Raw genomic sequence first — 13,735 nt, 5'->3', positions numbered from 1 at the left:
GAGAATGCGACGAGCGCGCCTAGCTTCGTGGATCACCGTAAACTGCTAATTAGCATACCCGAGGCGGAAAACGACGCAAACTCCACCCAGCGGGCGCCGAAGTATTACACCTACGATCCGAAGGCGTACAAAGCCGTACGCCTGTCGGATCGAAGCCTAAAGCCGTCGTATATTGGTTTGAGAATTCAAACTAAAGATACGACGCGGCAAATTTGAAAATACGCCGGAGTATCAGTAGATACGCCGGCGTATTTCGACTGTGAATCTGGCCCGGAGAGCACACAATCTGGTGCAGCTCTGCATAGAAACCAATCAGCTTCCAGGTTTTATTGTCAAATGCAATCTATACACTGGGGGAGGGAGAACCTCCTAGAGGAATCTAGGATGGAAAAGGACCTAGGGGTCCTAGTGGATGATAGGCTCAGCAATGGCATGCAATGCCAATCTGCTGCTAACAAAGCAACCAGAATATTGGCATGCATTAAAAAGGGGATTAACTCCAGATATAAAACAATAATTCTCCTGCTTTACAAGACTCTGGTCCAGCTGCACCTGGAGTATGCTGTCCAGGTTTGGGCACCAGTCCTCAGGAAGGATGTACTGGGAATGGAGTGAGTACAAAGAAATAATAATAAAGGGTCTGGAGGATATTAGTTATGAGGAAAGGTTGGAAGCACTGAACGTATTCTCTCTGGAGAAGACATGCTTAAGAGGGGGTATGATTTAAATTTACAAATACCATACCACAATAGGGATAAAACATTTTTGCGAAAGGGAGTTTAACAAGACACTTGGCCACTCATTCAAATTAGAAGAAAGGAGGTTTAACCTTAAACTACATAGAGGGTTCTTTCCTGTAAGAGTGGTTAGGATGTGGAATTCCCTTCCACAGGCGGTGGTCTCATCGGGGGGCATCGATAGTTTCAAGAAACTATTAGATAAGCACCTGAACGACCGCAACAAACAGGGATATACAAGGTAATACTGACATATGATCACACACATAGGTTGGACTTGATGGACTTGTGTCTTTTTTCAACCTCACTTACCGTATTTACCGGCGTATACCACGCACTTTTTTCCCCTTAAAATCAGGGGAAAATCGTGGGTGCGCGATATACGCCGATCCCAGCTGTCTCTCCTAGAGCCGAGCCGAGTGTACTGCGCACTCTGCTTGGTTCAGCCACGCTCGGCTCTGCCCGCCGCAGCCTAGAGTCGAGCCGAGTGTACTGCGCACTCGGCTAGGCTCGGTTCCGCCCGCAGCCACTCGAGAGGAGCCGAACACACAGGAAATCTGGCTCCTCTCGGCTCGCGCCAAATCCAAAAACGAACACCGGACACGCTGGGCCGCAGACGGACACCTCCAAAGACATAGACGGATACGCTGGACGGAGACGGACACCTGGATGTAGGCCGCAGACGAACACCTCCAAAGCCTCAGACGCACCCTGCGCAAGGAAGCCGCAGACGGACACCCACAAGGCTGGACGGACCCCGCACAAGGCCGCAGACAGACGCCGGACAAGGCCGCCGATGGACGCAGGGCAAAAATGTTATTTTTCTTTTTTTTTCTTTTTAAGCTTGGGGTGCGCGTTATACGCAGGCGCGCAGTATACCCCCGATAAATACGGTACTATGTAACTTCCTGACCAGGCCAGTTTTGCGATACTGCACTGCATTGCTTTAACTGACAATTGCGCCGTCGCGCGACACTGTACCCAAATTAAATTGATGTCCCTTTTTCCCACAAACAGAGCTTTATTTTGGTAGTATTGGAACACATCTGCAGTTTACATTTTTTGCACTATAAACAAAAAAAAGGCCAGCATTTTGGGAAAAAAAACAACAGTATTTTTTACTTTCTGCTATAAAACATACACAATAATGAAAAAAATGTAGAAAGATGTCTTCATCAGTTTAGGTCAATATGTATTCTACATATTTTTGCAAAAAAATTAAGGCCCAGATTCACAAAGACTTACGCCGACGTATCTAATGATATGCCGCGTAAGTCCACGGTCATGTTAGGGTATGGACGTCGGAACTGCTGTCGGATTTTATGTTGTTTATGTAAGTCGAACGTGAATGGGGCTGGGCGTAGGTTACGTTCACGTCGTACACATTGAGCCGTCGTATCTTAGGGAGTATATGCAACGTGATTCTGAGCATGCGCGCGCATGCACCGTTCGTTCGGCCATTCATTTACATGGGGTCACGGTTAATTTTAATACTACACGCCCACTACCTTCCTAACTTGAATTAGGCGGGCTTACGCCGGCCCATTTACGCTACGCCGACGTAACTTACGGAGCAAGTGCTTTGAGAATACTGTACTTGCTTCTCTATGTTACGTCGGCGTAGCGCAAATGAGATGCGCTACGCCGATCTAAGATACGCCGCTCTACCTGAATCCAGGCCTAAATCCCAAAAAATGTAAATTGATTGGTTTGCACAAAAGTTATAGCATCTACAAACCATGGAATATTTTTATGTAATTTAATTAAAAATGAAAAAAAAATTGCTAGTAATGGGGGCGATCAGCAATTTTTAGCGGGACTGCGACATTGCAGCGGACAAATCGGACACTTTTTTTTGGGACCAGTGACATTACAGTGATCAGTGCTAAAAAAATGCACTGTTACTGTACTAATGACATTGGCAGAGCAGGGGTTAAAAACAGGGGTGATTAAAGGGTTAAGTGTGTCCCTAGGGGGTGCTTTCTGACTGTGCTTTGACTGGGGGAAAATAGAGACCTGTGTTCCTGCTTTGGAGTAATGCAAGATCTCCATTTTCCCCTCTGGCAGAACGGCGATCTGTCTTGTTAACATAGGCAGACCGCTGTTCTGCCTCTCCTCAGAATGATCGGTGGGTCCCGGCAGACATCGCATGACAAGTCGCACTGGTGGGACCGAGGGCTAAAGGTAATTGAAAACCGTGATGTTAATGAGGTACTGACATATCCACAGGTGTACCTTTTGCCATGGTATTGCCATCATGGCTCTAAGTGGCTATTGTGTGCACACCGTCTACTCATTTGGGTGTCATGGCTGCTGAATATAATAGCTTCCAATTCGAGATTTTCCTAGCTTGTGACGGAAAATATTAATTATATGAAGACAGGAGGCGAGTATCTTATGCATTATCTTTCTTTAATAATGCCCATAGCAGAAATACAGTAAACATTTATTGTAACTTAAAAAATTCAAAGAACTACCCTTCCCAGCAGTCCCTGGGCCAGTGTAGCCCCTCCCAGACCGTAGCCTATATAAGGGACTGTCTGAGGTAACCTATTCCTCTTTCTTCATGCAAATTAGTGTAAACAGGAACCGAAAGTCCAATTAGACATCTCCGCGGCTGCCGGGAACCTTCCGACCGAAACACAACATCCGAATCTGGAGGAAACGAAAGGACAAGGCCAACACGGACCAACTTCATCCGGACCAACTTCATCCCAACGGGGACTATAGGAAACCCAAACCATTCGGAGCCGACCGGTCAGTTGTCCTCAAGAACATGGACCAACGGATTCAGTCAACGGCATCCCGACTCCGGATCTGGAACGCAGTAGGAACCTCCATCTGCGTTGAACTAAACCCATGGATCGAAAACGGACAGCAATCCCAACGGGGATAGTGAAAACGAACTCCCGGGGCGTACCAGCCTCCGACTTGCAGGGTGCGTGGTTCATCAGTCTAGAACGAGAGAGAGACAACCTCGTGACAGGGTTGGGTTGGGAGGGAAGATACTCGCCTCCTGTCTTCATATAATTAATATTTTCCGTCACAAGCTAGGAAAATCTCGAATTATACATCAGACAGGAGGCTCATATCTTATGCAAGTTCAAAGCTATAACAATGCATATGACCAATAACAATCAAAATAATCCACAACACTGACATAGATATGTGTACCTCCTGTTCAAAGCGGGATTGGCGGAAAAGCGGTCGCTGACAACAGTCCGTCGCTATAGTAAGTCACAGACAAAACCGGGAAGAGAGGATTAATGTAGGAAACGAGGAGTTGAAAGAGGCCGTCAAGGACATATAAGTCTGTAGACAGCGGACCACATACAGTTGTGGATGTGCGGGGAAGAACGGGTAGAAAACCGATCGAAGTACCGTCTGGTCCAACGCACGACTGAAAAAGACTTGAGTCTCTGAGGCGAGGAATGACGCCTGGATATGTCCAAAGCCTTGACGTCTGACCCACGATGATGGAAAGACAGTAACCTCAAAACAGAGTGTCAACGTCCCCCAGCCCGAGAACATGATCATGACCTTGGAAAAATCCCAAGTGTGCTGGTACATTGGGCGATTTAAACTTAACGCCTTCAAAATTGACACACCAACGGATCCAAAGAGTCCGCCAGATAATTGGCTATTACAGACCCTGGCGCTTGAACGGGGTCGACCCGTCGTTGATCACACCAAGTAACCCAGAGTCCCCAGGTAGATCGAGATGCCGATCTAGTCCCGGGGCCCAGTCCAAGGCAGGGAATCCCTAGCTGTTCCCGAAAGGTCGTAGTCTGCGACCGGAACCCCGATACTAACCATGTGAGGAGAGGTAGGATGTGCTTCGTGAGTAGAGGGTGCAGATCCCCGTTCGGACCAGCGAGGAGGTGGGGGGAATGAGGAAACAACCTGGGGAGTTCCACTGTCATCCTCAGAAGGAGGGGAAACCATGGCTGCGTCGGCCACCACGGAGTGAACCGCACGACTGATGCCCTCCGGCTCGCTAAGTGAAGGAGGACCCTGAGGGTCACCGGGAACAGGGAACGCGTAATGTGTCCCCTGTGACCACGTTTGGTGGAGGGCGTCCACATGGTGCGCCTCCGGATCCGGCCTCCGGTTGTAAGAGAGCGGAAACTGGTGGTTGATACGGGGAACGAACAGGTCCATAGAGAAGGATCCGCGAAGTGAGCGAGGATCAGGGACCCTGACCGGTGCGGTCGCCAATCGTTGGAATCGGTCAGGTAACGAGAATCCAATCTGCCACCCTATAGGGATAGTCTGTGGCATATCCCGCAATCGGGACGATGTTGCATTCCAGGCAGAAGTGCCCGAAGTCTTACTAGATCCGCTAGGATTCTGGATCAGGGGCCCACCAAGCGATCGACGTACCGGACTGCGGGTACGTTGTCCGAACGCAATAGCACACAGCAGATGGACGTGCGTGGCAACAGACTTCCGATGGCAAAAAAGGCCGTCAGGGGTGTACGTGTTGATGTGCAGCCGAGGGTTCTCTACGGACCACGTCCTACCGGAGGACGAGGGACTGCACCGAGCACCCCAGCCGAGGCGGCTGGTATCCGACCCTATGACGAAATCCGGTGAGGAGTTGAAAATGTCTCGCCGTTCCGTTTGACGGCATGACGTAACCACTACCGTAGGTCCACCATGGCTTCACTTAGTTTGTATAGCGAAGCCCCTAGCGAAGATGTAGAGTCTCGAGTCTCTGGAGGGTTCGACAGTGAAGAGGGGCTGGAGAGTGGCCTGGATTGACACCGGGAACAGGCCGACTAAGCGAGTCAGTCCGCGTAAGGACACCCGCTGCTGCCCAGCATGATACTGATGTCTTTGCGGATGGCGGCTAATTGGGTATGGGTAGCCGAAGGATCGCTCGGTTGGTGTCCACCAAGAACCCCAAAAACTCTATCTCCTGAAATGGGGAGATAATAGGTGTTCGTGATCTATGAGGAGTCCCAGATCGCGAAGCGATCCGACCATCCAGGAGGCGTGTTCGCTCGCTAGGCGAGGGGAACCAGCCATTAGAAGTAGGTCGTTCAAGTAGATGTTCAACCTCACCCTTGTTCCACAGGGCAGTAAGTTGGTGAGATTTCTCAAGCTCCCACCGGACGAAAAACCGCCTTTCTTCTTCCTGATCGGGAAGATGTTGTTGAGGAAGTTCAAAGAGAGCGGGTCCATCTCTACTATCGGCTGTTTGGTCCAAGGTCTAGCAACCTGTTGTCCATTAGGACAGTGTTTAGGTTTGAAAAACCGAATGGGATGGTGAACCAGGTATACGCCTGGTAATATAACTCCATTTGTCCTACCGTCTTAAAGATATCATCAATTAGCGTGATCCCATTGTGCTAGGTCAACCGGCTTACAGAGGCGGTAGCCTGCTCACTAAGGCGTAGGGTTAGGTGATAGGTCCAGAGATCTAAGACCCAGTACTGTGAGGTCCCAAAGGCCCTCTCTATTCCCTTCCTGGAATACTGAATGATTATGGGATCCACCTCTGGAGTGAGCACCACCGTATTTGGTAATGGAAGGGTGAGTATTCCACCCTCAACTTGTCCGGTTAGCGTACCGATCGATCTCCGGGTCCAGCATTCGATCTATTGGATCACCTCAGGTAGAGGTGCCCAGTCACCGGAGTGTGGGTGGCCAATCACCTCCTGATCGAAAAATGGTACTCCACAAGAGTCCAATAAGGTTTTACCCTGGGACTTAGGGTTGGCGTCGTCATGGAGCGCCATGTGCCCACTGCTCACATAATCATCATCATTATCATCATCATTTTCATCCTCAGACTCAAAGGTGTTAGCCGCCTCGTACTCCGCGGACGACTCTGGAAGAGTCCACGAGGAGTCTGGCTCAGTCCGTCTAGCGGATCGCTGCCTCTGCATGTGCATCTCCCCGAGGCTCAGGGGTCGATTGGAGTCTGGGAAGGCAGTGGGTCGGCAGGCCCGGGAGGGTACTGCCTGGGGCATGTTATTTACTTCCCCTGCCGGGGAGTCCGTGGGTCGGCAGTCCTGGGAAGGTACTGCCTGGGGCATGTTATGTACTTCCCCTGCCGGGGAGTCAGAGGGTCGGCAGTCCTGGGAGGGTACTGCCTGGGGCATGTTATTTACTTCCCCTGTCGGGGAGTCAATGGGTCGGCAGTCCTGGGAGGGTACTGCCTGGGGCATGTTAATTACTTCCCCTGCCGGGGGGCCCGGCGGCCACATTAATGTGACGGCGCATACGGGACGCCATGCCCTACTCAGGGGCGTTATATCCTTGCCGGGAGATCCGGACATAGGGGTGCATGTGGGTTGGAACAACTGATGCCCTGGTAGTCTGGACGGACCTACCGACCAGCTCAGGAACCAGTGCAGCACTGAGGTAGGTAGGGCCTTCCAGGGCTGCGTCCACCACTTCAGTGGCACCAGTAGGGAGTAAAGGATCTGTCGCCAGCCACAGGAGAGGAGTCAGCTGTCTGCGGACAGCACGGCCGTGCAGCACAGGAAGATACGGAAGTTATGTACTATAACTTGTATAGTAATTTCTATAATTCATTCAATTATTGTTATAATTTGTTTATTTATTTATATATATATATATATATATATATGTATTTATTTATTCAATTATATATAAAGTATAGTTTAATAGTTTATATTTAAAATTTGTTTATTATATATATTTATATATTTATTTATTCAATCATATAGATTGTATAAATTATTTATTTATAGACATTTATGTTCATTGATTTATTTATATTTATTTAATAAGTCAATAATTTATTCATTCGTATAACTATTTAAATTTATTATTTATTTACATCTATTAATATATTCATTATATGTAGAATAGACTACAGGGGAATAAATTCCCAGAACAAGAACTGATGTTTAATGTAACTGAAGGTGAAGGAGTGACAGAAGCAGGGGAGGGGAGGAATTCCCCACCAGCTAGGTGTGAGTGACAGAAGTTAGATGAGGGGAGATATTCCCCACCACAAGGGGAGCTAGACGTGAGGCTCGGGGCCGTAGTCTCGCGAGACTACGGCCTAACGTGATTCGCATAGATCAGTGAGATCTACACAGAGTTCCAACCATACAGCCGCCCGCACCCTGGCGTGGCGGCGATGGGGAGAGACGGCCTAGCACACGGAGGATGGGGTCCCCAGGACAGGTCCGCAGCAATGGCGCCGTCGATTTGCGACAATAGCGCGATTGGTGCAGGGAGATCCTCACCGCCACGCCCCCCTCAGAGATGAGACGCTCTGAGGAGAAGAAGGGAGGTAGGAAAAAAGGCGCCGAGATGTTAAAATAGCGCAGTCCTACCTCCAGTCAGAAAACGAGCAGTGTGCAGAGCGCACCAGGGGGAAACAAAAGAAGCAAAGCAGCGGTATATTGTAAAATAAACAAATAAAGAAGCCCAATGACTGTAAGATGTACACATCAGAGGAAACCGCGTTCTCTACAAAACGGGTGGCACAGATAGCAAAGTGGGAAAAACATACAGCAAAAATTAAACGTTTATCATATTTAGAAATATCAGTTGTGCTTCATAAGACAGAAGGTTGATAGAACAACACACAGATGAAGGTCTGAGGGGATCAGAGGGTATATACAGATACAGGTGGAAGTTGAAGGGAATAGCGGAGGAGGGAAAAACCTCCATAGCTGTAATAAAAGCCGGGGTGGGAGGGGGGGGGGGATCCCCAGCACCCTGTGGAAAGACGATGTGACATTAGGATCTACACAAATTAAAAAAAGGCTGCTGATAACCAAATAACAAGCAAGCCTACATAAAAATTATAAACATAGAGTAATGTACTTATCTGAGTTCTGGCTATGAGCAGAAAGAAAGAGGAATAGGTTACCTCAGACAGTCCCTTATATAGGCTACGGTCTGGGAGGGGCTACACTGGCCCAGGGACTGCTGGGAAGGGTAGTTCTTTGAATTTTTTAAGTTACAATAAATGTTTACTGTATTTCTGCTATGGGCATTATTAAAGAAAGATAATGCATAAGATATGAGCCTCCTGTCTGATGTATAATCACAATTCCTCCATCCACACTGGAAGGAGAATCTGTTGTATTTATTTTGTTCCGCCCATAGGAATATTGAGCTGCATGTGACTATCGTTAATCACAGCTGCCATACTTCTGTGTAACAATAGGACTTTTGTGATTGATTTCCCATGTTGCTTGGAATTGCTATGTAATTTTTCTTAAAACAAGGTTAAATATAGCCCTATGCATATACTTACATGGAAACCAAACAACTTTAAAATATGAACCCCTATCATGAACAGACTCGTGTGGTCGACGTAGGCTGTTTTAAAGTGGTAAACCCTTACATGTACCCAGTGAAGTGACTAGCCTCAGGCAATACACAGAGATGAAACAAATCCTCTTACATAAGTTGTACCTTTTTATCTGCCGCTCCTCTCCTCTACAGCCATTCAAAGTACGGAATTTGGACAGCGTTCCTCAGCTCCAGCAGGCAGGTGATGGGGTCTAATGTCACACACTGCACTGCACAGAGAGGAGAGATGAGTGTAATCTGAGACATGAGTTCAGGGAAAGGACACACTCCCTAAACAGTCTCATAGGGAAACATGCACAGCTGAGGCTGTCAGGCACCTGCTGTGAGCTGGGAGGGGGGTGGGGCATCTTCTGGGATTGTCTGGTATCCGTATAGACCAGTAGCAATAGGAGGAAGGAGATGGACAGCCGCACTCCGAAATAACTTTTCAAAAAAGTTGTCTTTTATTTTTCAAGCAGGAACATGCATAATCACCACAACCATAAACCAGGACAGCCGACTAGTTTCGCACTCTTGCTAGTGCTTAATCATGGATCTGTCCGCTGGGATTTATCCGCGGATCAGTTCCAGCAGATAGATCTGGTCGTGTGTAGGGCCTAGCGGCCATTTTTCGGCGGAGATTTCTCCAGCCGATGGTTTTCAAGCGGATAAAAATTTCTTAGCATGCTAAGAAATCTATCCGCTGGAAACCTGTCCGTTGGACTGATCCGGTCGTCTGTACAGACTCACCGGATAAGTCCAAGCGTTCCCCATCCCTCGCATGCGTCGAAGTGATTCGACGCATGCGTGAAAGTATTTACCTTCCAGGGTTGCTCGCGTTGCCGTGTCATCGTCGCGGCGACGGCGCGGCACGTCACCGCGTATGTTTTCCGCGGGGATTTTGATCTGATGGTGTGTACAGCCCATCAGATCAAAATCGGGAGCAGAAATGTCCGCTGGAAACGGTCCGGCGGACCGTTTCCAACGGATATCCTCTCGTCTGTACGAGGCCTTAGGGCGTCAGCATACCGAGACATTTCATGCACCCAACTTTGTGGTAACAGTTTGGGGATGACTCCTTCCTGTTCCAACATGACTGCGCACCAGTGTACAAAACAAGGCCCATAAAGACATAGATGAGCGAGTTTGGGCTGGGGGAATCTGATTGGCCTGCGCAGAGTCCTGACTTCAACCTGATAGAACATCTTTGGGATGAATTAGAGCGGAGACTGCGAGCCAGGCCTTCTCGTCCAACATCAGTGCCTGACCTCACAAATGCGCTTCTGGAAGAATGGTCAGACATACCCATACACACTCCTAAACCTTGTGGACAGCCTTCCCAGAAGAGTTGAAGCTGTTATAGCTGCAAAGTGTGGGCCAACTCAATATTGAACCCTATGGACTAAGACTGGGATGCCACTAAAATTCATGTGCGTGTAAAAGGCAGGTGTCCCAATACTTTTAAAATATATATAAAGTATTCAGCACAGAAAAAATTGTACAATATATCAGTGAATGCAAGCCAACACTTAGGTAATTCAGATAAAAACCTCATGTAAGCAAATAAGTCAAAAATAGTGCAGCGCAAAAAAAAATTCATTACAAACAAGAATATAGCAGTCCTTGAATAAACTTCCAAAAAATGGTTCTGGAGGTAAAGCATCCAAGAATCACACTTGATGCACATATAATAGTATGAAGCACAAACAAAGTCCCAAGTGAAACAGCAGACTGGACAATGACGTAGTGATCCAGATCCCTCCACCACAGACAATGTAGCCTCTTACCTCATTAATTCGACCTGAAACAGGTCAATATGCCAAAAAAAAGAACCCACACCTGGGGTGATGTTCCAGATCAGCAGGCCATTTGATCTCCACAGGATAACATATTAATGGAAGAAAAAAATTATTCACAAAAAAAAAGCACTCAACACCGAGTGTGGATAAAGCCAGCATATAGGTTGTATACAACCTGAGCGATGGTCACGGGTGACGTCAGACGCGACTCCTCCCCCCTGTACGCGTTACGTCCTTAATGTGCAGGGACTTCTTCAGAGTGGGGTTGGAAGCACATTGACGGCCTGCGATTGTCTTTAATATACCCTAGCAACCGTCAATCAAAGGATCATGCTCCCGAACTGGGCGGGCCTATCATCCTCCCAACCTTATGAATGGCAATTCAATCCTATGAGAGCCGTCATTCTAGATACTTTTGACAATATAGTGTAGATGGATATTCTATGTATATTTTTCTTTACAGAGGTTTACAACCACTTTAAATGTATAGCTTTCCTTTGATTTTGTTTGTCTTTTTTACAGGACTTGGAGGTGGTCTTGAGGACATGGCCAAAGCTCTGGAGAATGGATCTGAGTGGAAACCCAATTTGCCAAAAGCCAAAATACAGAGATAAAGTTATTGTCATTTCAAAGACATTGGGTAAATGAAGATATATACAATTTTCAAACTTTCAGATAGATCTCTATATTTGTAAGCCCAAGTTCTACCTTTTCCCAGTATTGTAGATCTGACCGTTGCAGATGCTGATCAGGCCAATGTCTTCTCCTGATTTATTGCTGCATTGTAATTGTTTGTAATCGTGACCAACTCTCATTTTGACAGAAATCCTGGATGGTAAAGAAATAAAAGAAACAGCCAGACAGTTCTTGGTTAACTGGAAAGCCTCGAAGGATGCCAGAAAGAAAAGCAGGGAAGAAGCCATGGACGGACAATTAGTTTACCAGCAGCTATGTATGTGAAGTATTAAACGATAATAACGTTTTTAAGACAGTTGTGTATGTTCCTTGTACATGCTGACTCATGCATTTGGCACGGGTATTTCATATGTTGGTCATTTTATCTTCCTCTTGGTTTAGGTGTCCTCATTTCCCTTTTCAGTATTCTGTTCTCCAGTGTATTCCACATAACTTTCAAGTCTGTCATTTTAGTTAGTCTACTTCGCTTTAGTCTGCCCTTCGTACCAAGCAGCAGTACATATTTTTTTACCCCCTTCCTGACCAGAGCACTTTTTGCGATTCGGCACTGCGTCGCTTTAACTGACAATTGCGCGGTCGTGCGACGTGGCTCCCAAACAAAAATGACGTCCTTTTTCCCCCACAAATAGAGCTTTCTTTTGGTGGTAATTGATCACCTCTGCGGTTTTTATTTTTTGAAAAAAAAGCAATATTTTGTACTTTTTGCTATAATAAATATCCCCATTTTTTTTTTAAAAAAAGCTATTTTTTTCTCAGTTTAGGCCGATATGTATTCCTGTACATATTTTTGGTAAAATCTCAATAAGCGTTTATTGATTGGTTTGCGCAAAAGTTATAGCGTCTACAAAATAGGGGATAGTTTTATGGCATTTTTATTAATACATTTATTTTTTTGCTAGTAATGGCGGCGATCAGCGTTTTTTATCGTGACTGCAACATTATGTCGGACACTTTTGACGCTATTTTGGGACTATTCACGTTTATACAGCGATCAGTGCTATAAAAATGCACTGAATACTGTATAAATGTGACTGGCAGTGAAGGGGTTAACCACTAGGGGGCTAGGAAGGGGTTAAGTGTGTCCTAGGGAGTGATTCTAACAGTGTGGGGGCGGGGCTTACTGTGACACGACACTGATCGCTGCTCCCGATGACAGGAAGCAGATGGTCAGTGTCCTGTCACTAGACAGAACAGACATCCCCCCGTTCTGTAGCTCCGTAACACGATCGCGGGACACTGGCAGACTTTGAGTCCGCGGGTTCCGCGGGCATGGTCACGGAGCTCGCGGCAGGGGCGCGCGTGCCCCCACAGCGGCAAATTTAAAGGGACGTACCTGTACGCCCATTTGCCTGTCCGTGTCATTCTGCCGACATAAATGTTCGTGCGGCGGTCGGCAAGTGGTAGTCTATCTCCAGATCATATTATGGGCCACAGTTTAACCCCATCCTAAATGGTTAAATTGTGCCACAAAACTTCAAGCATTTTTGACACTTATTATACTAGCAGACTTTTTGTAGACTCTTGTATTCTACCACAGAACAGAATAGACTCCATAACCCAGCAATCTAGTGGAGAAACTATCCTACTGGTTGGGAGGGGAAGGGGGTTCCTGCCAACCCTAGCTAGAAAAAACATACAGCACATTGCCAGTACTGACAAAACCCAGGACATTTCGATCAATGGAGCTCTTGCACTCATAGAGGTTGATTTACTAAAACTGGAGAGTGCAACATTTGGTGTAGCTCTGCATTGAAATCAATCAGCTTCCAGGTTTTCCAAATTCATTGAACAAGCTGAAGTTAAAAGCTCATTGGCTACCATGCACAGCTGCACCACATTTTGCACTCTCCAGTTTTAGTAAATCAACCCCGTAGTGTTAAAGCTTGCATGTTTTATTCGGCCTCCACACCTTTCTATGGGCCAGTAAAGAAGCCCATCCTAATGATGGGGCAAAATTGGTGCGGAAGGTAATGTATGCAAAGTGAGAGAGCAGGAAAGCTTAAGCATGACCATGAAGATGCCAGAATGGCTCAACATTCAGGTGATGTGTCTTGGAGTGAAGGTTGCTGCAGTTAAAGTGGTTCATTCTATGCATGAAGTTAAAAAACCTTTTCACGATCCAGCGATGTGCACCAGAGCAGCTCTTCTCCTGGCTCTCTCCCTCCTCATCGGCTTAGTAATAACAGCTATGAGCCATTGGCTCTTACTGCTGTC

General features: G+C 47.0%; 1 protein-coding gene across 1 annotated transcript in view; it reads left to right on the top strand.

Annotated features, from left to right (window-relative positions):
- PPP1R42 (protein phosphatase 1 regulatory subunit 42) overlaps positions 1 to 13,735 on the top strand; it is a 58,152-nt gene that overhangs the window by 25,428 nt on the left and 18,989 nt on the right. The window contains exons 6-7 of the mRNA XM_040354357.1: positions 11,348 to 11,465; positions 11,649 to 11,777. Of these exons, the coding sequence (XP_040210291.1) occupies positions 11,348 to 11,465; positions 11,649 to 11,777 (247 nt within the window). The remainder of the gene's footprint in view (positions 1 to 11,347; positions 11,466 to 11,648; positions 11,778 to 13,735) is intronic.

This window comes from Rana temporaria, chromosome 5 (assembly GCF_905171775.1).
Source record: "Rana temporaria chromosome 5, aRanTem1.1, whole genome shotgun sequence".
Lineage (NCBI taxonomy): Eukaryota > Metazoa > Chordata > Amphibia > Anura > Ranidae > Rana > Rana temporaria.
This window is presented reverse-complemented; position numbering and strand designations above follow the sequence as displayed.